Source organism: Salvelinus alpinus, chromosome 9 (genome assembly GCF_045679555.1).
Source record: "Salvelinus alpinus chromosome 9, SLU_Salpinus.1, whole genome shotgun sequence".
Taxonomy (NCBI): domain Eukaryota; kingdom Metazoa; phylum Chordata; class Actinopteri; order Salmoniformes; family Salmonidae; genus Salvelinus; species Salvelinus alpinus.
The window spans coordinates 22,912,952-22,939,588 of NC_092094.1; the positions used below are offsets into that span (position 1 = coordinate 22,912,952).

Sequence of the window (26,637 nt, forward strand, 5' to 3'; positions counted from 1 at the left end):
CTGTTTGTTAACTTGGCTTTTGAAGACCTTAGAAAGGCAGGGTCTGTAGCAGTTTGGGTCTAGTGTCACCACCTTTGAAGAGGGGGATGATCGCTGCAGCTTTCCAATCTTTGGTAATCTCAGACGATACGAGAGGGAGGTTGAACAGGTTAGTAATAGGGGTTGCAACAATTTCGGCAGATCATTTTAGAAAGAGAGGGTCCAGATTGTCTAGCCCGGCTGATTTGTAGGGGTCCAGATTTTGCAGCTCTTTCAGAACATCAGCCATCTGGATTTGGGGGAAGGAGAAACGGGGGAGGCTTGGGCGAGTTGTTGTGGGGGGTGCTGGGCAGTTGACCGGGGTAGGAGTAGCCAGGTGGAAAGCATGGTCAGCCGTAGAAAAATGCTTATTGAAATTCTCAATTATCGTGGATTTATCGGTGGTGACAGTGTTTCCTAGCCTCAGTGCAGTGGGCAGCTGGGTGGAGGTGCTCTTATTCTCCATGGACTTTACTGTGTCCCAGAACTTTTTTGATTTTGTGCTACAGGATGCACATTTCTGTTTGAAAAAGCTAGCCTTAGCTTTCCTAACTTCCCTGAAAAGTTGCATATCACGGGGGCTATTCGATGCTAATGCAGTACGCACAGGGTGTTTTTGTGCTGGTCGAGGGCAGTCAGGTCTGGAGTGAACCAAGAGCTATATCTGTTCCTGGTTCTACATTTTTTGAATGGAGCATGCTTATTTAAGATGGTGAGGAAGGCACTTTTAAAGAATATTCAGGCATCCTCTACTGACGGGATGAGGTCAGTATCATTCCAGGATACCCCGGCCAGGTTGATTAGAAAGGCCTGCTCGCTGAAGTGTTTTAGGGAGCGTTTGACCGCAGACCTATTACGGATGCAGGCAATGAGGCAGTGATCGCTGAGATCTTGGTTGAAAACAGGAGAGGTGTATTTGAGGGCAGGTTGGTTAGAAGTATTTGAAATTGTGTTGTTATTTCGCTGAACACTAGATTTGTTAATGTTATTTTTGGCATTGAAACGAGGCTACTCAGGCGAGAAAAAACCTCACCCAAATGTATAGCCCTGTTGGAAAATATAAATGCACTGTTTGAAAATGTGAAGGAATATATATATATTGTGATTTATATCATATATTGTGATTTATATATATATATTTGGTGTACCCCCGCCGGCATTGCGCGTCTGCTCTACACTATACTTGCTTGTTTTATCTCACAAACTGAAATTAGGCGAACTACTAAAATATTAGCAACCAGGAAATGGTGGAGCGATTTTGGCATAGTGCATTTTTAATACCATGATTTTCAGGAAATGTATGTAGTCCATACAATGTTCCTTTGGAGGAAGGATTGTTGACATATATTTTACATTTATATCTAAAAGTATAATTGAGAAATAATTAATAAAAAATTGCATATTATATACATGCCATTTTTGCCTTACCCAGGCCTCCTTTAAGACTCCATAATGTTTAATCTGTGCCACAAAAAAATTGGTGTCATAAGAAGCTCTACCACTTGCTCTGAAATATGAGTAGTATTTTGTTTTCAATAACAATTGTCTTATATTTTTCAATATTCATAAATGAACATATAAACATGAATATTGAAAATATACTATTTTGGATTTGGCAAATGTTTCTATATATTGTTGAACTAAATATACTCTACGGGCGTATCAAAGTTCCAGTGGGATCTCTGCTTCTTTTAAAGTTATGGCCCATTTTAAACAGAGAAATTGGTATAGTAGGCAATGTAGCCTAATCAGTCACAGCTCTCCCATTTACTTGTCATTGCATATCCTTCAAATCACCAGCAGATGGTGACCATTTTGAAAACAATTTTACATTCACTCTATTCATTCTTACAAATTGGATCGTAACTCTAAGAGTAGCAGATATCCCACTGGAACTTTGATATTCCTGTAGAGTATATTATGTCCAATAATTCGGTCACAGACTCTGCAGTGGCATTATAGAGCTGCAGGGGATAGCACAAACCCACCCAACATAGATAACCTAAATGGATATTTATTCAATATTATCAAAAAAATAAATAAAAAAAAGATTCCCTAAATTCCATACATAGTTGAAGATTACACTGCTTTGTTCTTTTGGCTAATCATCCTCATGTGAACTGAATAACTTCTCTACACTCAATGTTGACAATTAGTCAGTCAGACAGTAAGAAAGTAGGCCTAGCCTACTGCTTCGAGTTGTGCTTTTGGACTCCTTAGATATAGACTATTACAAGTAGTTTAACCTCATAAAACATGATTCATTCATCTTTGTGTGTGCGGAGTAGCACTCCTGTTAAGGGGCGTTCTGTTTCAGCCCTATGTGTCCTGAGGTGACACTAGTGGAAGTGCCAAGTACAGGTAAAGCTTAGCTCTGTCGCTCTCTCTCTCTGACTCAGACACACTCCCTTGTGATGCAGCCCCACATAAATGAATTTAACAGTTGAAAAACGGAAGTCTCTCAGACAGTTATGGGCGCGGTGTCAAAAATGTATCTCACGGAGCTGTTCTTCAATACCCATTACATGCCAACGCTACTTGTTTGGGTAGATTTCAGCGAATGGATGGCTTAACAGGATGTCCACTGCTGTGACTCATTTTAATTTGACTATGTCACCTCCCTCCTTTGTCTTCTCTCCCTCCCACAGACTCCTGGGAAAGGAGGCTCCCAGAACTCTGAGTCAGACCAGCCCAGTGCAGACCTCAACAATGACCAGACCTCTGAGGTAACACGTGTCTCTTACTTGTGTAACTCACCTGATGGACCATATTGCCTACTGTACCACTGAACGTTTTAGTTGTGGGGCCATGATCCCTATCCTGTATTCCGTAGTCTGATCATGTCAAGCCTATGTCTGTGTGCAGGGATTCATCTGTCCCCAGTGCATGAAGTCCCACAACTCTGCAGAGGAACTGTTTAAGCACTATGAACTGTACCACGATTCAGGAGACCAGCCCTCCCACATGGGCCCTGGCCGGTAAGACCACTGTCTTCTTCCTGGCTTTACTGTAGCACACTATAAGGATACTTAGTTGTCCTGTCCTCTTGGTATTTTTGGTATTTATTAGGATCCGCATTAGCCGCTGCAAAAGCATCAAATCAAAACAAACTATTTGTCACATGCGCCGAGTACTTACTTACAAGCCCTTAACCAACATTGCAGTTCAATAAAGATAATTAATAAAAAAATAACACAATAAAATAACAATGTCGAGGCTTTATACAGGGGGTACCGGTACCGACTCAATATCCGGGGGTACAGGTTAGTCGTGGTAATTTGTTAATGTAGGTAGGGGTAAAGTGACTATGCATAGATAATAAACAGCGAGTTGCAGCAGTGTAAAAAACAATTGGGGGGTGTGGGTTCAATGTAAAATAACCCGGGTGGCCATTTGATTTTTTGTTCAGCGGTCTTATGGCTTAGAGGTAGAAGCTGTTCAGAAGCCTTTTGGTCCTAGACTTGGCACTCCGGTACCACTTGCTGTGCGGTAGCAGAGAGAACAGTCTATGACTTGGGTGATTGGAGTCTTTGACAATTTAAAAAAATCTTTCCTCTGACACCACCTAGTATATAGGTCCTGGATGGCAGGAAGCTTGGCACCATTGATGTACTGGGCCATATGCACTACCCTCTGTAGCGCCTTATGGTCAGATGCTGAGCAGTAGCCATACCAGGCGGTGATGCAATTTGGCAAGACATTTCACAAATAGCACATTTCAAACTGCCTGCAAATTTACCTTTCAGTTGCACTAAATGTATAACAAAAAGGCAGAATATGCGCTGTTTAGACTTAGAACCAGGTTTTATAAGGGAAGAGAGAAGATAGGCAGGCTACTAGCAAGACAACTAAAAATGCATAACACTTCTAATGTAATTCCAGCAATTAAGAAGGGCAGTAAGATGGTGACAAAGTGTGTTTCAACATTTTTATGAAGATTTATATACATCCTCCTTTTCAGCGTGCCCCATAGATATGGATACTTTTTTTGTTTGGTATATAATTACCTAGATTATCAGATAGCCAGGTAGAGGACCTGGACCGTACTATAACAGAAGAGGAGGTTATAGACACATCTTACTGTATCTATGAAAGCAGGGAAACCACCTGGTCTGAATGGAATTCCTGTAGAATACTACAAAAAGTATATTGACATTCTTGTACCTGTATTGACAGTGGTTTACCAGGAGGCATTTAAAAATGGTTCCCTTCCAGACACCTTTAATGAGGCTTTGATATCACTGATTCCTAAGAAGAATAGAGATACTACAGAACCTGGGAATTTTAGAGCTATCAGCCTCCTTAATGTGGATTGTAAGATCATTACTAAGACCCTTGCAATATGCTTAGAGAAGGCACTACCTAATATTATACATAGTGACCAAGTAGGATTTATTAAGAACAGGACCTGAACTGATAATATGAGGAAGCTCTTACATCTCATGTGGTTAAACCGCTCAAATATAGTTCCTACCACTGCTCTCTTGAGATGCTGAGAAGGTATTTGATAGGGTATAGTGGGCTCTTCTCTTTTCTCTCCCTGGTTTTGGACCTGACTTTTGTAAATGTATAGGAATCCTCTATTCCAATCTTAAAGCAACAGTATTTACGAATGGAATTATGTCTCCTTTTTTTGTCTTTCTAGAGGCACAAGGCAGGGTTGCTCGCTCTCCCCTCCTGTTTACCATAGTTTTAGAGCCTTTTGCGACAATGATGAGAACAGATCCATAAATTAGGGGTGTACATGGAGGCAAATGACACAAGCTGCTTATGTATGCAGATTATATTCTACTGCTGGTCTCTGATCCCGATTGCTTAATTGTATTGAATCATATTCTAGTATGTCGGGCTACAAAATGTATTGGAGTAAGTCGGAAGCAATGCCATATGTTACTCTGGAACCTAACCCTATTTAATTTCAAATGGGTTCCTAATGGGAGGAAATATTTGGGTATTAAGTTGAGCTCAAATTTGGAGGAAGTGATGGGACTAAATTCTGAGCCACTACTAGTCAAGATTAAGACCAATTTAGAAAAATTTGAAAATATTAAACTTTCTTTATGAGGAAAGATCAATGTTATTAAAATGGTTGTGGTCCCAATATTTTAATTATATGTCTTCAATGTTACCTTTGAATATTCTCGACTTGTATTTTAAACAATATGACAAATTAACTAAATACTTTTTGTGGGATAGGGGAAAAAATTGATTAATATGAAGATTGTGTGCTCACCAAGGGATGTAGGAGGCTTCGCTTTACCAGATGTTAAATTGTACAATTTATCATTTGAAATGGCTAAATTGGCGAATCGTTGGGGCAAAAGGGATGCTGGCTTGGATTGGATAACAATAGAATGGGAACTAAGTTATCCTTTCACCCCTGTTGATACTCTGTCACAGTCTTATAGGGGAGAGGTCTGTTGAAACTCGCAACCCAATTTTGTTACACTCAAAAGAGATGTGGAGAACAGTACACAACATATGCGGAATCTAAAACAAGGATACTAGTCATTGTTACACAATCCTAGGCTACAGCTAGGAAAGAAGTCTCTGTACTGGAAACAGTGGCTAATGAAAGGAATTCAAACTATAGGTGATCTGTACAATGAAGATCTATTAATGTCATACTCAGATTTGGTACAAAAATATGTGGGAGACAGGATATTTCTGGAAATATTTACAATTGAGAGAATTGTATAACCGACTAAAAACTAAATCCTGGAAATAACCCAATAGCTGAGTATTTGGAATTACCCGAACATAAAGCAGCACATTTTTTACTCAATATTTATCATCTGCAGAGTATAGACTGTAAAAACCTCAGAACAATATGGCAAATTGACCTTAAGTGTGAAATTGAGGATGATACCTGGTTGAAGAGCTTGTCCAGCTCAGGGAGGAAAAAAGGGAAGCCAGGGGGTAACTTAGGTTTTATTGGAACCCAACAAAGTTTCATAAGACCAAATATTCTGTGTTGGAAATGCCAAAAAGACACAGGGACATTTTTTACACGCAATATGGGAATGTACATTAGTGCTACCTTTCTGGAAGGATGTTTTGAAATATCTGGAGGATTGGTTGGGTTTAACAATTCCAGTTTCACAGAGAATATGTATCTTGGGCGATAGAACAGAGTTACCTCATGTAACAAATGAGGAATTTGCACTGATCACTGTTGGTATCGTTACAGCAGCTCCTACTCTGAAACAGTGGATATAATTAATGTTGGAGGTAGCATCTTATGAACAAATGCTTGCTAAGCTACCTGGGGCGGCAGGTAGCCTAGTGGTTAGAGCGTTGGGCCATTAACCGAAAGGTTGCCGGATCAATCTGGCGTTCCTCCCCTGAACAAGGTAGGTAGCCTAGCAAGCATTTGTTCATAAGATGCTACCTCCAACATTGATTATATCCACTGTTTCAGAGTAGGAGCTGCTGTAACGATACCAACAGTGATCAGTGCAAATTCCTCATTTGTTACATGATTTGATTTATTTTTTAGAAATGACAATTCTATAAGCTTTTTATTTGTCATGTTTCTAAGACAGGGAGGTGATTACTTACGTTTGTGAACCCATTTAGTTCTACCTTGTGAGATACTATTTGACTGTGTATGTGTGCTATGTTGGAGGATATGTCTGGATGTTTTTATTTTGTACAATGTTTTATTTTTTATTTGTTTTTGTTTGTGGAAAAAAGGAAAAAATAAATACAACTTTAATGACATAACATTAAAAAAAAAGAAATAAAATTCTCCGGCAACAGCTTTGGTGGACATTCCTGCAGTCAGCATGCCAATTGCACGCTCCCTTAACTTGAGACATCTGTTTGATTGGGTTTTGTGACACAACTGCACATTTTAGATTGGCCTTTTTATTGTCCCAACACAAGGTGCAGCTGTTGAATTGCGACTCTACTTTGTCTCTATACTGACGCTTAGCTTGTTTGATTGCCTTGTGGAGGGAATAGCTACACTGTTTGTATTCGGTCATGTTTCCGGTCGCTTTTAATCATGGCAAGGCGACCGGAAACATGACCGAATGCAAACAGTGTAGCTATTCCCTCCACAAGGCAATCAAACAAGCTAAGCGTCAGTATAGAGACAAAGTAGAGTCGCAATTCAACGGCTCAGACACGAGACATATGTGGCAAGGTCTACAGTCAATCACGGATTACAAAAAGAAAACCAGCCCCGTCACGGACACAGATGTCTTGCTCCCAGACAAACTAAACAACTTCTTTGCTCGCTTTGAGGACAATACAGTGCCACTGACACGGCCCGCTACCAAAGCCTGTGGGCTCTCCTTCTCTGTGGCCAACGTGAGTAAAACTTTTAAATGTGTTAACCCTTGCAAGGCTGTCCAGCCCAGACGGCATCCCTAGCCGCGTCCTCAGAGCATGCGCAGACCAGCTGGCTGGTGTGTTTATGGACATATTCAATCAATCCCTATCAGTCTGCTGTTCCCACATGCTTCAAGAGGGCCACCATTGTTCCTTTTCCCAAGAAAGCTAAGGTAACTGAGCTAAACGACAATCGCCCCGTAGCACTCACTTCCGTCATCATGATGTGCTTTGAGAGACTAGTCAAGGATCATATCACCTCCACCTTACCTGACACCCTAAACCCACTCCAATTTGCTTACCGCCCCAATAGGTCCACAGACAACGCAATCACACTGCACATTGCCCTAACCCATCTGAACAAGAGGAATACCTATGTAAGAATGCTGTTCATCGATTACAGCTCAGCATTTAACACCATAGTACCCTCCAAACTCGTCATTAAGCTCGAGACCCTGGGTCTCGACCCCGCCTGGTGGTGAGGGTAGGTAAGAACATCTCCACCCCGCTGATCCTCAACACTGGGGCCCCACAAGGGTGCGTTCTCAGCCCTCTCCTGTACTCCCTGTTCACCCGTGACTACGTGGCCATGCACGCCTCCAACTCAATCATCAAGTTTGCAGACGACCCTACAGTGGTAGGCTTGATTACCAACAACGACGAGACGGCCTACAGGGAGGAGGTGAGGGCCCTCGGAGTATGGTGTCAGGAAAATAACTTCCCACTCAACGTCAACAAAACAAAGGAGATGATCGTGGACTTCAGGAAACAGCAGAGGGAGCACCCTCCTATCCACATCGACGGGACAGTAGTGGAGAAGGTGGAAAGTTTAAAGTTCCTCGGTGTACACATCACGGACAAACTGAAATGGTCCACCCACACAGACAGCGTGGTGAAGAAGGCGCAACAGAACCTTTTCAACCTCAGGAGGCTGAAGAAATTTGGCTTGTCACCAAAAACACTCACAAGCTTTTACAGATGCACAATCGAGAGCATCCTGTCGGGCCGTAAGGCTCTCCAGAGGGTAGTGAGGTCTGCACAACGCATCACTGGGGGCAAACTACCTGCCCTCCAGGACACCTACACCACCCGATGTCACAGGAAGGCCAAAAAGATCATCAAGGACAACAACCACCCGAGCCACTGCCTGTTCACCCCACTATAATCCAGAAGGCGAGGTCAGTACAGGTGCATCAAAGCTGGGACCGAGAGACTGAAAAACAGCTTCTATCTCAAGGCCATCAGACTGTTAAACAGCCATCTCTAACATTGAGTGGCTGCTGCCAACATACTGACTCAAATCTCTAGCCACTTTAATAATAAAAAATTGAATGTAATAAATGTATCACTTGCCACTTTAATCAATGCCACTTTATATAATGTTTACATATCCTACATTACTCATCTCATATGTACAGTGGGGCAAAAAAGTATTTAGTCAGCCACCAATTGTGCAAGTTCTCCCACTTAAAAAGATGAGAGAGGCCTGTAATTTTCATCATAGGTACACTTCAACTATGACAGACAAAATGAGAAAAATCCAGAAAATCATGTATGATTGATTTTTAATGAATTTATTTGCAAATTATGGTGGAAAATAAGTATTTGGTCAATAACAAAAGTTTATCTCAATACTTTGTTATATACCCTTTGTTGGCAATGACAGAGGTCAAACGTTTTCTGTAAGTCTTCACAAGGTTTTCACACACTGTTGCTGGTATTTTGGCCCATTCCTCCATGCAGATCTCCTCTAGAGCAGTGCTGTTTTGGGGCTGTTGCTGGGCAACACGGACTTTCAACTCCCTCCAAAGATTTTCTATGGGGTTGAGATCTGGAGACTGGCTAGGCCACTCCAGGACCTTGAAATGCTTCTTACGAAGCCACTCCTTCGTTGCCCGGGCGGTGTGTTTGGGATCATTGTCATGCTGAAAGACCCAGCCACGTTTCATCTTCAATGCCCTTGCTGATGGAAGGAGGTTTTCACTAAAAATCTCACGATACATGGCCCCATTCATTCTTTCCTTTACACGGATCAGTCGTCCTGGTCCCTTTGCAGAAAAACAGCCCCAAAGCATGATGTTTCCACCCCCATACTTCACAGTAGGTATGGTGTTCTTTGGATGCAACTCAGCATTCTTTGTCCTCCAAACACGACGAGTTGAGTTTTTACCAAAAAGTTATATTTTGGTTTCATCTGACCATATGACATTCTCCCAATCTTCTTCTGGATCATCCAAATGCTCTCTAGCAAACTTCAGATGGGCCTGGACATGTACTGGCTTAAGCAGGGGGACACGTCTGGCACTGCAGGATTTGAGTCCCTGGCGGCGTAGTGTGTTACTGATGGTAGGCTTTGTTACTTTGGTCCCAGCTCTCTGCAGGTCATTCACTAGGTCCCCCCGTGTGGTTCTGGGATTTTTGCTCACCGTTCTTGTGATCATTTTGACCCTACGGGGTGAGATCTTGCGTGGAGCTCCAGATCGAGGGAGATTATCAGTGGTCTTGTATGTCTTCCATTTCCTAATAATTGCTCCCACAGTTGATTTCTTCAAACCAAGCTGCTTACCTATTGCAGATTCAGTCTTCCCAGCCTGGTGCAGGTCTACAATTTTGTTTCTGGTGTCCTTTGACAGCTCTTTGGTCTTGGCCATAGTGGTGTTTGGAGTGTGACTGTTTGAGGTTGTGGACAGGTGTCTTTTATACTGATAACAAGTTCAAACAGGTGCCATTAATACAGGTAACGAGTGGAGGACAGAGGAGCCTCTTAAAGAAGAAGTTACAGGTCTGTGAGAGCCAGAAATCTTGCTTGTTTGTAGGTGACCAAATACTTATTTTCCACCATAATTTGCAAATAAATTCATTAAAAATTCCCCTCATTTTGTCTGTCATAGTTGAAGTGTACCTATGATGAAAATTACAGGCCTCTCTTTTTAAGTGGGAGAACTTGCACAATTGGTGGCTGACTAAATACTTTTTTGCCCCACTGTATATACTGTATTCTATACCATCTACTGCATCTTGCCTATGCCGTTCGGCCATCGCTCATCTATATATTTACAGTTGAAGTCAGAAGTTTACATGCACCTTAGCCAAATACATTTAAGCTCAGTTTTTCACAATTACTGACATTTTAATCCAATTAAAAATTCACTGTTTTAGGTGAGTTAGGATCACCACTTTATTTTAAGAATGTGAAATGTCAGAATAATAGTAGAGAGAATGATTTATTTCAGCTTTTATTTCTTTCATCACATTCCCAGTGGGTCAGAAGTTTACATACACTCAATTAGTATTTGGTAGCATTGCCTTTAAATTGTTTAACTTGGGTCAAATGTTTCAGGTAGCCTTCCACAAGCTTCCCACAATAAGTTGGGTGAATTTTGGCCCATTCCTCCTGACAGAGCTGGTGTAACTGAGTCAGGTTTTTAGGCCACCTTGCTTGCACATGCTTTTTCAGTTCTGCCCACAAATGTTCTATAGGATTGAGGTCAGGGCTTTGTGATGGCCACTCCAATACCTTGACTTTGTTGTCCTTAAGCCATTTTGCCACAACTTTGGAAGATTGCTTGGGGTCATTGTCCATTTGGAAGACCCATTTGCGACCAAGCTTTAACTTCCTAACTGCTGTCTTGAGATGTTGCTTCAATATATCCACATAATTTTATTTTTTCATGACGCCATCTATTTTGTGAAGTGCACCAGTCCCTCCTGCAGCAAAGCTCCCCCACAACATGATGCGGCCATCCCCGTGCTTCATGGTTGAGATGGTGTTCTTCAGCTTGCAAGCGTTCCCCTTTTTCCTCCAAACATAACGATGGTCATTATGGCCAAACAGTTCTATTTTTGTTTCGTCAGACCAGAGGACATTTCTCCAAAAAGTACAATCTTTCTCCCCGTGTGCAGTTCCAAACCGTAGTCTGGCTTTTTTATGGTGGTTTTGGAGCAATGGCTTCTTCCTTGCTGAGTGGCCTTTCAGGTTATGTCGATAAGGACTCTTTTTACTGTGGATATAGATACTTTTGTACCTGTTTCCTCCAGCATCTTCACCAAGGTCCTTTGCTGTTGTTCTGGGATTGATTTTCACTTTTCGCACCAAGGTACATTAATCTCTAGGAGACAGAATGCGTCTCCTTCCTGAGCGGTGTGCTGGCTGCGTGGACCCATGTTGTTTATACTTGCGTACTATTGTTTGTACAGATGATTGTGGTACCTTCAGCCATTTGGAAATTGATCTCAAGGATGAACCAGAGTTGTGTAGGGCCAAAAAAAATTCTGAGGTCTTGGCTGCTTTCTTTTGATTTTCCCATGATGTCAAGCAAAGAGGCACTGAGTTTGAAGGTAGGTCTTGAAACACATCCACAGGTACACCTCCAATTGACTCAAATGATGTGTCACGAGAATTTAATAACTGACAATCAGTAGCTATGACCAATCCCTGAGATCTATAAGACCATGGGTTTAATAATAATTAGTCAAAGACTCAGCTTATGCAAGAAGATAGTACAGTTTATTCAGAGAACGTTCTAAAGTCCATTATACAAAGACATCCATTTTATAGCGCCGCACATACTTCCACACAGACAGTAGATATCCTACGCACATACATACACACGAACAGTAGGTGAGTTGTATCCACTGTTTATCACTACCAAGCCGGCAGTTCCGTTCCCCCGAGATTAGAGAAACCTTGAGAAGTACTCCCTATGCTATCATAAGTTCCTTAGAGGCCTAGCCAGGTCGGTCCAAACACAGTTTTAATTGTTCTTCGGGTATTTTCCTAGGCACCCACATCCAAGTTCAAACCCTAAGCTACGCCTTGCTCAGACAGTCTGTGTTTTTCCACTATACAGATACATTGTTTAACCTAATTCCGACTAAAACTACACACATCATCAGATTATAATTTTATGATTCTAATCAATTTCATACAGTTATAAGGTTTCAGAGTGGAATTATTTTATCATTATCTTTCAACATATACATTATTTTATCATGATGTCAATTAGCCTATCAGAAGCTTCTAAAGCCATGACATAATTTTCTGACATTTTTCAAGCTGTTTCAAGGCACAGTCAACTTAGTGTATGTAAACTTCTGACCCACTGGAATTGTGATACAGTGAAATAATCTGTCTGTAGACAATTGTTGTAAAAATGACTTGTGTCATGCACAAAGTAGATGTCCTAACCGACTTGCCAAAACTATAGTTTGTTAACAAGACATTTGTGGAGTGGTTGAAAAACGAGATTTAATGACTCCAACTTAAGTGTATGTAAACTTCCGACTTCAACTGTAGCTCCTATCATAATCGTCATTATTGCGTTATTTTCTTATTTTCGATCTTGTACTGTAATTACAAAATGTCCAGTATACATTCAGAACAATAATAAACATTTCAGGTAAATGTCCTTCTCCTTTCCTCCTCCAGGGAAGACTTTATTCTTCTCCGGCAAGAGTTGCAAGAACTGCAGACATCGCTCAAGGTACCATCATACATTTTTGGGGAGAGATTAGGCCTATAGAGAATTTTAGGTTCATTGCTCTTCACTGCTTAACATATGTGCGCACGCGTGTGTATCTGTCAGGAGGAGCGATGGTTCTCTGGCGAGCTGAAGAAGGAGCTGGACAAAGTGCAAGGACACCTGAAGCAAGTAATTCCTCTAAGATGTCTACTATCAAATGATATCTCATTACAGCCACTCCCGTAGAAATTAACAATTAAGCAGTTCTTATGTGTGATACACTGCTTAGCTGGTATGGACATATCAGTGTTCCTCTCGTTTCAGGGTCAACATAATGACGACCAGGCAGGCTCAGAGGATTCTGGTGAGTGATTTAAGATCATGTTCATTAAGCCACAAACAGAAGAAGAAAACCATCCCGAAACAGAGAACTACTAAACTCAGCAAAAAAAGAAACGTCCCTTTTTCAGGACCCTGTCTTTCAAAGATAATTAGTAAAAATCCAAATAACTTCACAGATCTTCATTGTAAAGGGTTTAAACACTGTTTCCCATGCTTGTTCAATGAACCATAAACAAGTAATGAACATGCACCTGTGGAACGGTCGTTAAGACACTAACATCTTACAGACGGTAGGCAATTGAGGTCACAGTTATGAAAACTCAGGACACTAAAGAGGCTTTTCTACTGACTCTGAAAAACACCAAAAGAAAGATGCCCAGGGTCCCTGCTCATCTGCGTGAACGTGCCTTAGGCATGCTGCAAGGAGGCATGAGGACTGCAGATGTGGCCAGGGCAATACATTGCAATGTCTGTACTGTGAGACGCCTAAGACAGCGCAACAGGGAGACAGGACGGACAGCTGATCGTCCTCACAGTGGCAGACCACGTGTAACAACACCTGCATAGGATCGGTACATCTGAACATCACACCTGCGGGACAGGTACAGGATGGCAACAACAACTGCCCGAGTTACACCAGGAACACACAATCCCTCCATCAGTGCTCAGACTGTCCGCAATAGGCTGAGGCTGGACTGAGAGCTTGTAGGCCTGTTGTAAGGCAGGTCCTCACCAGACATCACCGGCAACAACGTCGCCTATGGGCGCAAACCCTCCGTCTCTGGACCAGACAGGACTGGCAAAACGTGCTCTTCACTGATGAGTCGGGGTTTTGTCTCACCAGGGGTGATGGTCGGATTCACCTCTATCGTCGAAGGAGCAGGATCGATTTGGAGGTGGAGGGTCCGTCATGGTCTGGGGCGATGTGTCACAGCATCATCAGACTGAGCTTGTTGTCATTGCAGGAAATCTCAATGCTGTGCGTTACAGGGAAGACATCCTTCTCCCTCATGTGGTACCCTTCCTGCAGGCTCATCTTGACATGACCCTCCAGCATGACAATGCCATCAGCCATTCTGCTCGTTCTGTGCGTGATTTCCTGCAAGACAGGAATGTCTGTTTTGCCATGGCCAGCGAAGAGCCTGGATCTCAATCCCATTGAGCACGTCTCTGACCTGTTGGGTGCTAGGGCCATTCCCCCCAGAAATGTCCGGGAACTTGCAGGTGCCTTGGTGGAAGAGTGGGGTAACATCTCACAGCAAGAACTGGCAAATCTGGTGCAGTCCATGAGGAGGAGATGCACTGCAGTACTTAATGCAGCTGTTGGCCACACCAGATACTGATTGTTACTTTTGATTTTGACCCCCCCCCCCCCCCCCCCCTTTGTTCAGGGACACATTATTCAATTTCTGTTAGTCACATGTCTGTGGAACTTGTTCAGTTTGTCTTAGTTGTTGAATCTTGTTATGTTCATACAAATATTTACACATTTTAAGTTTGCTGAAAATAAATGCAGTTGACAGTGAGAGGATGTTCATTTTTTTGCTGAGTTTATATGTAATCGTCCAATAAGAAATGTTTGTTTTTATTTTCCCTTGCACAATGTTTTGTTATTGTATTCTCAAATGATCACGACCCAGTTATTGAATTATTTTCTTATTGTTGCTCATTCCTTTCCGTTTCTCTGTGCAGCCCTGGCGGTTAAGCTGAACCAGGCGGAGACGGAGAAGTTTAACATCAAGCAGATGAAAGACCTGTTTGAGCAGAAGGCTGCCCAGCTGGCCACAGAGATAGTGGGTTAGTGTGTGGCGGCCTGGCAGCTATCTTTAAATCCAGAGTCTGTGTGACTGGGAGCACTAAGTTTGCTGCTGGCTGCTCTGTTAGAAACCATATTGGATATTATTCTCCACTCTTTGTATCTGGGTCATATTGTGAATACATTGTGTTGTGTTCAGTGCAGTCTGAGATATACATTGAGCTCCAAAAGTTTTTTGGACAGTGACTCATTTTTTGTTGTTTTGGCGCTGTTCTCCAGCACTTTAGATTTGAAATGATACAATGATGAAGAGGTTAAAGTGCAGACTGTCACCTTTATTTTGAGGGTATTTTCATCCATATCGGTTGAACCGTTTAGAAAGTACAGCACTTTTTGTACATACTGTATTTCCCCCATTTTAGGGGACCAAAAGTATTGGGACCAGTTCACTTGTGTATTAACGTAGTCAAAAGTTTAGTATTTGGTCCCATTTTCCTATTATGCAATGATTACATCAAACTTGTGACTACAAAGTTGTTGGATACATTTGCTATTTGTTTTGGTTGTGTTTCAGATTATTTTGTGCCCTATTGAAATTCATGGTAAATAATGTCATTTTGTCACTTTTATTGTAAATAAGAATAGAATATATTTTATATCCATCTACATTAATGTGGATGCTACCATGAGTACGGATAAAAAAATGCTAACCTCCCTGTAATTGTAATGGTGAGAGGTTAGCAAGTCTTGGGGGTATGATATTTGTGCGTCTAACTTTCTCACTCATCATTATCAAATGACACAATACATTATTTACCATTTAATTTCTATTGGGCACAAAATAATCTGAAACACAACCAAAACAAACAGAAAATGCGTTCAACAAGTTTGTAGAGTCACAAGCTTGATGTAATCATTAATACACATATACAGTGGGGAGAACAAGTATTTGATACACTGCCGATTTTGCAGGTTTTCCTACTTACAAAGCATGTAGAGGTCTGTAATTTTTATCATAGGTACACTTCAACTGTAAGAGACGGAATCTAAAACAGAAATCCTGAAAATCACATTGTATGATTTTTAAGTAATTAATTTGCAATTTATTGCATGACATAAGTATTTGATCACCTACCAACCAGTAAGAATTCCGGCTCTCACAGACCTGTTAGTTTTTCTTTAAGAAGCCCTCCTGTTCTTCACTCATTACCTGTATTAACTGCACCTGTTTGAACTCGTTACCTGTATAAAAGACACCTGTCCACACACTCAATCAAACAGACTCCAACCTCTCCACAATGGCCAAGACCAGAGAGCTGTGTAAGGACATCAGGGATACAATTGTAGACCTGCACAAGGCTGGGATGGGCTACAGGACAATAGGCAAGCAGCTTGGTGAGAAGGCAACAACTGTTGGCGCAATTATTAGAAAATGGAAGAAGTTCAAGATGACGGTCAATCACCCTCGGTCTGGGGCTCCATGCAAGATCTCACCTCGTGGGGCATCAATGATCATGAGGAAGGTGAGGGATCAGCCCAGAACTACACGGCAGGACCTGGTCAATAACCTGAAGAGAGCTGGGACCACAGTCTCAAAGAAAACCATTAGTAACACACCATGCCGTCATGGATTAAAATCCTGCAGCGCACGCAAGATCCCCCTGCTCAAGCCAGCGCATGTCCAGGCCCGTCTGAAGTTTGCCAATGACCATCTGGATGATCCAGAGGAGGAATGGGAGAAGGTCATGTGGTCTGATGAGACAAAAATAGAGCTTTTTGGTCTAAACTCCACTCGCCGTGTTTGGAGGAAGAAGAAGGATGAGTACAACCCCAAGAACACCATCCCAACCGTGAAGCATGGAGGTGGAAACATCATTCTTTGGGGATGCTTTTCTGCAAAGGGGACAGGACGACTGCACCGTATTGAGGGGAGGATGGATGGGGCCATGTATCGCGAGATCTTGGCCAACAACCTCCTTCCCTCAGTAAGAGCATTGAAGATGGGTCGTGGCTGGTTCTTCCAGCATGACAACGACCCGAAACACACAGCCAGGGCAACTAAGGAGTGGCTCCGTAAGAAGCATCTCAAGGTCCTGGAGTGGCCTAGCCAGTCTCCAGACCTGAACCCAATAGAAAATCTTTGGAGGGAGCTGAAAGTCCGTATTGCCCAGCGACAGCCCCGAAACCTGAAGGATCTGGAGAAGGTCTGTATGGAGGAGTGGGCCAAAATCCCTGCTGCAGTTTGTGCAAACCTGGTCAAGAACTACAGGAAACGTATGATCTCTGTAATTGCAAACAAAGGTTTCTGTACCAAATATTAAGTTCTGCTTTTCTGATGTATCAAATACTTATGTCATGCAATAAAATGCAAATTATTTACTTAAAAATCATACAATGTGATTTTCTGGATTTTTGTTTTAGATTCCGTCTCTCACAGTTGAAGTGTACCTATGATAAAAATTACAGACCTCTACATGCTTTGTAAGTAGGAAAACTTGCAAAATCGGCAGTGTATCAAATACTTGTTCTCCCCACTGTAAGTGAATTTGTCCCAATACTTTTGGTGCCCTAAAATGGGGGGACTATGCACAAAAGTACTGTAATTTCGAAATGATATGGATGAAAATGCCCTAAAATTTAAAGCTGACAGTGCAGTATAGAGCCAAAATACCAAAACATGTCACTGTCCCAGTACTTTTGGAGCTCACTGTAGTTCATTTAGCTCATCTAAAGCTGCTTTGATTGAACAACCATTTTAATTTCACTATACATTGTGTAATGTTCCATAGGCAGGTATAGTACAGTGACTAGCTCAGAGGTTAGGGTTAGGATGGAAGATAAATGGATAGATTTGATACTTTGTTCTGTGAAGGGATATTCAATTTAACATGGGTATGTTGGTGACCCTGACAGACATCAAGTCTCGTTATGATGAGGAAAAGAGCCTGAGGGAGGCTGCAGACCAGAGGCTGGCCAACCTGATCCAGGAGCTGCAGAGAGAGAGGCAGGACAAGGACCGGCTACACACAGAACTGGTAACTAACAGAGACTGCATACACACAGACATGCATACCTAAAAGCATACACACACAGTCATGTACAGTGGGGAGAACAAGTATTTGATACACTGCCGATTTTGCAGGTTTTCCTACTTACAAAGCATGTAGAGGTCTGTAATTTTTATCATAGGTACACTTCAACTATGAGAGACGGAATCTAAAACAAAAATCCAGAAAATCACATTGTATGATTTTTAAGTAATTAATTTGCATTTTATTGCATGACATAAGTATTTGATACATCAGAAAAGCAGAACTTAATATTTGGTACAGAAACCTTTGTTTGCAATTACAGAGATCATACGTTTCCTGTAGTTCTTGACTAGGTTTGCACACACTGCAGCAGGGATTTTGGCCCACTCCTCCCTACAGATCTTCTCCAGATCCTTCAGGTTTCGGGGCTGTCGCTGGGCAATACGGACTTTCAGCTCCCTCCAAAGATTTTCTATTGGGTTCAGGTCTGGAGACTGGCTAGGCCACTCCAGGACCTTGAGATGCTTCTTACGGAGCCACTCCTTAGTTGCCCTGGCTGTGTGTTTCGTGTCGTTATCATGCTGGAAGACCCAGCCATGACCCATCTTCAATGCTCTTACTGAGGGAAGGAGGTTGTTGGCCAAGATCTCGCGATACATGGCCCCATCCATCCTCCCCTCAATACGGTGCAGTCGTCCTGTCCCCTTTGCAGAAAAGCATCCCCAAAGAATGATGTTTCCACCTCCATGCTTCACGGTTGGGATGGTGTTCTTGGGGTTGTACTCATACTTCTTCTTCCTCCAAACACGGCGAGTGGAGTTAGACCAAAAAGCTCTATTTTTGTCTCATCAGACCACATGACCTTCTCCCATTCCTCCTCTGGATCATCCAGATGGTCATTGGCAAACTTCAGACGGGCCTGGACATGCACTGGCTTAAGCAGGGGGACCTTGCGTGCGCTGCAGGATTTTAATCCATGACGGCGTAGTGTGTTACTAATGGTTTTCTTTGAGACTGTGGTCCCAGCTCTCTTCAGGTCATTGACCAGGTCCTGCCGTGTAGTTCTGGGCTGATCCCTCACCTTCCTCATGATCATTGATGCCCCACGAGGTGAAATCTTGCATGGAGCCCCAGACCGATGGTGATTGACCGTCATCTTGAACTTCTTCCATTTTCTAATAATTGCGCCAACAGTTGTTTCCTTCTCACCAAGCTGCTTGCCTATTGTCCTGTAGCCCATCCCAGCCTTGTGCAGGTCTACAATTTTATCCCTGATGTCCTTACACAGCTCTCTGGTCTTGGCCATTGTGGAGAGGTTGGAATCTGTTTGATTGAGTGTGTGGACAGGTGTCTTTTATACAGGTAACGAGTTCAAACAGGTGCAGTTAATACAGGTAATGAGTGGAGAACAGGACGGCTTCTTAAAGAAAAACTAACAGGTCTGTGAGAGCCGGAATTCTTACTGGTTGGTAGGTGATCAAATACTTATGTCATGCAATAAAATGCAAATTAATTATTTAAAAATCATACAATGTGATTTTCTGGATTTTTGTTTTAGATTCCGTCTCTCACAGTTGAAGTGTACCTATGATAAAAATGACAGACCTCTACATGCTTTGTAAGTAGGAAAACCTGCAAAATCGGCAGTGTATCAAATACTTGTTCTCCCCACTGTATATACACGTACACACACTCAGGCACACATACATGTAGGACACTTTCTATACATACTGTACAGCTATGGACATGTCACAGTGCACTAATATATTAACACACTGTTGTACAATATTTGAGAATAAGTAAACGTTCATTGATGAGCACTGATAATAATTTGCATGTAGCCTATATTTTACTCCCAGATAACCTTTTCCATGGTTTTATTTTCACCTCTTACTCATTACCTGTTAGTAAATAGGGATGTGACAAAATTAACATTTCTCTTAATGTTTCAAATGAAATGTATCGGTTTTCCATTAAAACGATAAAGAAAAATTCATACAATTCCACGTGAATTCACAATGCAGCTGCACTGCTGCCAGCAACGGTTTGGGTCTCACAGGGCGTCCCTTTCAGATGGTTTAGCATTTCACCTGTACTACCATTACTGTAACTCAATTCCACCCGGCAAAGCATTCATTTCCTTCTCATTTCTCAAAGTATTGCCGTACAGGACTTCGCTGCTGTCGCTTGTCTTTCTCTGCCGTTTTTCCAACTGTTAAGGACAATGACGTAGGGATCAAGAGTCGACTCCCAACGAATAGATTCCTCGACTTCTTGCAGGTCAACTCCCATTTCCGAGTGTCAAGATTAGATTCCGCTAGGAATCGGCTCCTAAGATTCAGTATCTTTGGAATGGAGGAGACTGATTAGTTGCCGTACATCCGAGAACACAAACGCTTGCATCTTTCATAGCAAGCTAGCAAGGGACAGAGAAAGAGGAGAGGGGCACAGTATAGGCAGGTCGGCCACCAGGCAGACAGTCAACCTTGCACTAGGCCTGTCTATCGGCAATCAAAAGTGGTATCTCGCAATGGAATGCTATTTCTCGCAATTTCTTGGCTTGCAATGTCTCGCAACTTCAATGAATAGGCTAGGAAATTGAAATGAGCGAGATGCAACACTTTGCTCTCACACAGTCACACTCTGTATCTGCGTGTTTGCATGGGCTCGTTTCACGCTGTTCACAGCATGGTAGCCAGGGCAACAGAGCCTCATGCTTCAACACTCTTAGTTGTTGCTCTTAGAAATTGACCCACTATGCTGTTTACATTTAAATTACATAACTTTGCCCAGGCCTTTAAAGCCTATTGATTAGTTAGGCTATAACATGGAAAAGGTTTTGTGATAACTGCACCGTAATAAAAAATAAATAAAAAAATTCTGATCCCAATTTCGTGTAAAAGTTTTTTCTTTTCGATGTTCACACTCCTGTTAGTAAACATATAGGATGTTGGGCTGAGTTTCCGAGAACCATTTGTCAACAAAGAGAACAGTCACGGATAAAGCTAACAAACTGAAATGCACTGAAATTAAGCCAATTTGTTGTTGTCTGTTCGGATATCCTGGAGCCTTCATAGATGTTCACCCCTAATAGGGTCATTTCTTCACTTTCATGGATACATGGATAATTATATTTTTTTGGAAGAGGACTGGAGTTGTCTTAAAATAAGGTATATAACCATGTATTTTATGATGAAGGAAGTGGAACTAGTCTTGAGGAAGGAACTATTCAGGACCGGGATTGCTGGGGTTACCATCTCTACCTAGATAAGTCATATCGTTTTAATTTATGTCATTAATTTCTATGTCAGAGGAGTGGGCAGAATGTAACCTTTATTTAACAAGGACAGTCAGTTAAGAACAAATTCTTATTTAAGAAAAGGGCGCTTATGACGTTATGAACTCTATACTGCCAGCAACACTTAAATTCCGCACTTTCCTTTTTCTATTTTCACCCCAAACCTACATCCTAACCCTAAAGTGGTCCAGTAATTCCTAACCCCTCTGATGCCCCAAATGTCTGCCCCTCTGCCCTAACCTCTGATCTCTCTGCTGCCCCCTAGCTGCAGCGGCCAGGAGTTGAGGACATGCAGGTACTGCAGAAGGAGCTGATGCAGGTGCAGACATTGATGGACAACATGACACGCGAGAGGGAGGAGGAGTCGGTACGCCTCAAGAGCCAATACGAGCAGCTGCAGGCTGACCACACTACCTCAGAGGTAAGGCTGCAGGGGGAATGGCCCATCTTGGTTTAGTTTTATGTTACTGGTCCAGTATGTACTGCTAGTATCTTCACTATCCCTCAGTGCAAGGCAGGCCCAAAGGTTTAGGGAAGCTAGTCAACTAGTGATTAGCTCCTCTTCTTGCACAAGGGAGACTGGTAAACATGCTTCTAATAATGTTTAAACACACACATACACACTGTCATACAGTCAGGAACCTCTGTGAATTAATAAGGACATGTTTAAATGCCCTTTCACAATTGTTTATCACATTCTTTACATCATAGAAGGGGTGTCCAAGTGGATATGAAGTTGTGATTGTTTAACCATTTATAAATAAAACAGATGGCCTTTACTCTCATTCTACAACCTTTGCCTGGTCGTGAACACTGATTAGAAATTCCACTGGCTTTCCCTCTCCTAGCACCTACTGTATTGCCACTCCTATTCTCTTCAATCTGAGCCTACAGGAAAGTATGCGTCCTCAGGCCTGGAGGGAAGCAAACGTCATTCAGCTACTCAAGAATAGCAAAGCATCATTTACTGGTTCAATCAGCTGACCAATCAGCTTACTACCGACCCATAGTACATTTTTGGGAGAATTTGTGTTTGAACAGATGCAATGCTATTTCACAGTAAACAAATTAACAACAGACTTTCAGCATATTTATACGATTTTGGGAGCTGTTTTGTTAGACTTCAGTGCAGCTATTTGCATTATCAATCATAATCAGCTGCTGAAAAAAGCATGTGATGGCTTTATCGTCTGCCAAATCGTGGATTGAGAGCTACCTATCTAACAGAACACAGAGGGTTTTCTTTAATTGAAACCTCTCTAATTTAAACCAAGTAGAGTGTGGTATACTTCAAGGCAGATGTCTTGGTCCTTTACTGTTTTCTATTTTTACTAATGACCTACCACTAGCCTTAAAGCCTGTGTGTCTATGTATGCTGATGACTCAGCATTATACACATCAGCTACCACATTAAGTGAAATCACTGCAACCCTTAACACAGAGCTGTAGTCAGTTTTAGAATGGGTGGCTAATAATAAGCTAGTCCTTAATATATCAAAAGCCCTAAACCTTATCTAAATCTTGTAATGTATCATGTATCAATTGAGCAACTTGAGGAGACTAAACTGCTTGGTGGAACCCTAGATTGTAAACTGACATTGTCAAAACATATTGACCCAATGGTTGCTAAGTTGGGGAGAGATCTGGCTGTGATAAAGTGCGTCTCTGCTTTCTTGACATCACAATTAACCAAACAAGTCCTACAGGCCCTAGTTTTATCACACCTGGACTACTGTCCACTTATATGGTCAAATGTTGCAAAGGAGGACATAGGTAAATTACAGTTGGCCCAGAACAGAGCAGAATGGCTGGGCCTTAAATGTACACGGATGGCTTATATCAAGAAAATGCATATCAATCTCTCTTCGCTTAAAGTAGAGGAGAGATTGAATGCATCTCTGTCTTTTGTGAGAAGTATTGATGTGAAAGCAACGATCTGTGTGTTCAAACAGCTAACACACAGCTCAGACACCCATACATAACCCACAAGACATGCCACCAGGGGTCTCTTCACAGTCCCTAAGTCCAGAACAGATGCTGGGAAATGAACAGTACCACATGGAACTCTTCCACATCAGGTAACTCAAGCTCTCAGTAAAATCTGATGACAAAATATAGAACCACACCACACAGCACAACACGTACTGTGAAGAGACACACATTTGTTTTACTATCCTTGTGGGGACCAAACAATTGCTTCCCATTCAAAATCCAATTTTCCCTTTTAACCTAATCCTAACCCTAACTAAACCCTAACCATATTTCTCCTCCCTAATTGTAAACTTAACCCCTAAGCCTAAAATAGCCCTTTTCCTTGTGGGGACCTGCAAAAAGTCCCCACATGTCCGAATTGGCCTTGTTTGACTATCATTGTGAGGACTTCTGGTCCCCACAAGGATAGTAAAAACAAAACACACACAAGACTACGCACACCCACGCATTGTTATATTGTATTTTTGCAGGAGTGTACATATTGTACATTTGGCAGAAGCTAATAGGGATCTTATTAAATACTAAATACTTAAGATGGTCCTTTTTAACAAGCTCTCGATTAACTAAAATAACCTTCATATTCAATGTTTTTAATAAAGGGATGCTTGAACTTCCTTTCCCAATCCTGCGGTGTCTGTCTGCGTAATTCAGCGATATTTCCTGCATTACTGAACCCGTAAGGCTTTGGAAGGAGAAGATTAGGAGGGAGTTTTTCTATGACTATGGCTACATCATTATTGGCACCCTATTTCCTACATCGTGTACTAGTTTTGGGCCCTGTTCAAAAACTGCACTAAACAGGGAATAGGGTGCAATTTTGGATGAAGCGTGTCTGCTTAGACCCCCCCCCCTCCATCTCTTTCTGCCATTTCCCATCCGTCTCCTCTCTGGACTGCAATACAGACCTTTGGTTGATATATTTAACTGAACAACGAGGGACTGAATGAATAAGACATTAGAATATTAAAAGACCTTGGCTCAAGTGCTGAGCGATTAACCTACATTTCTGGGGGGGGTTTTCAGTTTTTAAACAACTAATTGACCGCCGTCAGTTTAATTACTTGAATTCCATTTAATTCTGTATTTTTCTGTGAACTCAATGTGCAGGTTCTCTAGAGATAAATCAGATCAAGCCTGAACTGTGCAGTGTAGTAGGGAGTTGTAGTTTCCAACAGGCCAATATTCTACATAGTTTAGTGCAGAAAACTTGGTAATGAACTACAATGACCATAATCCATTGCGCACCTACTTGTCTGATCTATGTGGGGCAGACATGGAGAGAAGAGACAGAAGAATGTGCGATCGAGAGGGATAGCGAGCAGTTGCTTCGAGGTATCTCTACCTGAATTTACATGATCTAAGTGATTGATAGTTGGTATTCAGCAGTCATAAAAGTATGCATTATTTACTTTGAAGAACTACCAAAATAGGGATTTTTGTCAGACAGCATAGGAAGCAGCTCTATAGAGATGAGATCATGACTTGGAATGAAATAATAAAATCATCAAATAAACCAAATGTAATATATGCAACAGCTGAAATATTTTATTAAAGTAATGTGAATAAATTCTGTTTTAAGTGATGAGCAGTAATGGGCAGTCACTGCCATCATTGGACTTTTATTAATTGTTTTATTCTGTGTTGCAGCATTCAACCCACAAACATTAATTGCACTATGCATAGTTTTTTTTAATCATTGAAAACTGGTTATTCGTTAACTATTTAACTGAAATCGACCTAAAAAAGCACTAATCGCTTGTTCTGGTGTTTTAATTATGAAATAGCCTTCAGCTGTAATTAATAAATGAGCGCTGCTGTTGTGGTGAGTTGACTGCTTGGGACAATAGTTTAGAATCCCACTGGTTCTCCTGGGTGATGCATCAGCCTCTTGTTCTGTGTTTTCTGTTTACAACAACTGCAGTCGAAACATAAATTATTTGGCAGAAATATGCTAAATTTGCTTTAAGCACACACACACACCCACACACTACTTTAAATTGGCTCTCCTGATAGATTACAACTTTCATCACTTCAGTTTATAAAAATCTGAAGTACTTTACATATGAATGCATTTCCTTAAAGGTCACTACTGTCATGGAATCACCTGGCCCTTATAACTGAATAATGAATCGTGAACAAAGCTCCTAGGTTCATGGAGATCTTGCTCGGCTCATCCTGTAGTCCTACATGGGCTAGTAGACTACACTACCCATCCACCCCCTTTCCAACCTGGGCTACACTGCACCACCCCATGTCCATAACCTGTTTTACCTGCGATAGACTACACTACCATCCACCCGGGTGTAGTAGATCCCTTCAATGATAGCCAGTTGGTTGAATGTTGAGATGATTGAAACAAATCACCTAATCTCTGAGTGCATTGCTCAGCTCAAACCTGGTGGGCAAACCGTTTGTCACTGCTCTGTGGGTTTCTGTGTTATTCTAGGCTCATGTGTTGTTTGTCTACTAGTGCCTGCCTCTTTGCTTTGTCACTTTCCCTTCCCAACCTTTGCTTCCACTCCTCCTCACCCAATTCTCCCTTTTCCCTTTCTTGAAGCTCTGTAAACTGGAGGTAAAGCATTGCTGTTTTACTCGGGCACCTCAATCTCCTCTCAATTTTATGGATGAATGTTTCAGTGACTATTTAGTTATCAGAAATGGGGTTTATTTATTTTAGGTGTCTCTGCTGCCTGTATGTTTGTTTGTGTGTATTTGACTGCCTATTAGTTGTTATGCCTTTGCTCGACTCTTCGTACTGTATGGATGCTCTGTAGGCTTGCTGGCTTGCCAAGTGAATGCTTTTAAAATAATGTTTAATGCAACTATGATATTTATACAATATGGATTACAATTATAATCCTGAATATTAAGGCTATGGCCACTTAACCATGCAAATTGTCTGGGTTATTATTTATTTAGACATTATACCTCTTATGGCAGTAATTTTACAACCACTAATTATTGTAAATTTAGACTGAGAATAGTGTCTAGCTATGGTAAAGGGTGAAATAAGTATAGTCACTTATCTGCTAAATTGTTACAATTATAAGAACAGACAATCAGTATTTATGTGGCTAAAAGAAAAGGAATATAAAATATACTGTTTACAGGAAACTCACTCCACAACTTTAGATGAAGTTGCGAGGGAAAAGGAATGGGGCGGCGAAATAAGTTTCTGTCATGGACAAAGGAACTCAAAAGGTGTGATGATACTAATGAACAAAATGTCGATGCGAATGTGCGAACAGTCAGTAATGATCCGCAAGGCAGGTGGACCCTTTTGAATATGAAAGTGATGTAAAAACAGACTTGGCTCATTAAAACTTCTTCGGGATCGGTGTCCCTTCCACGGGACGGTTGAGCTAATGTAGGCTAATGTGATTAGCATGAGGTTGTAAG

General features: G+C 41.7%; 1 protein-coding gene across 1 annotated transcript in view; it reads left to right on the top strand.

The window, feature by feature from the left end:
• Positions 1-26,637, top strand: part of LOC139583984 (early endosome antigen 1-like) — a 57,588-nt gene that overhangs the window by 9,023 nt on the left and 21,928 nt on the right. The window contains exons 2-9 of the mRNA XM_071415475.1: positions 2,667-2,744; positions 2,884-2,996; positions 12,785-12,839; positions 12,942-13,007; positions 13,143-13,182; positions 14,853-14,957; positions 17,830-17,951; positions 21,512-21,667. Coding sequence (XP_071271576.1) covers positions 2,667-2,744; positions 2,884-2,996; positions 12,785-12,839; positions 12,942-13,007; positions 13,143-13,182; positions 14,853-14,957; positions 17,830-17,951; positions 21,512-21,667 — 735 coding nt within the window. The remainder of the gene's footprint in view (positions 1-2,666; positions 2,745-2,883; positions 2,997-12,784; positions 12,840-12,941; positions 13,008-13,142; positions 13,183-14,852; positions 14,958-17,829; positions 17,952-21,511; positions 21,668-26,637) is intronic.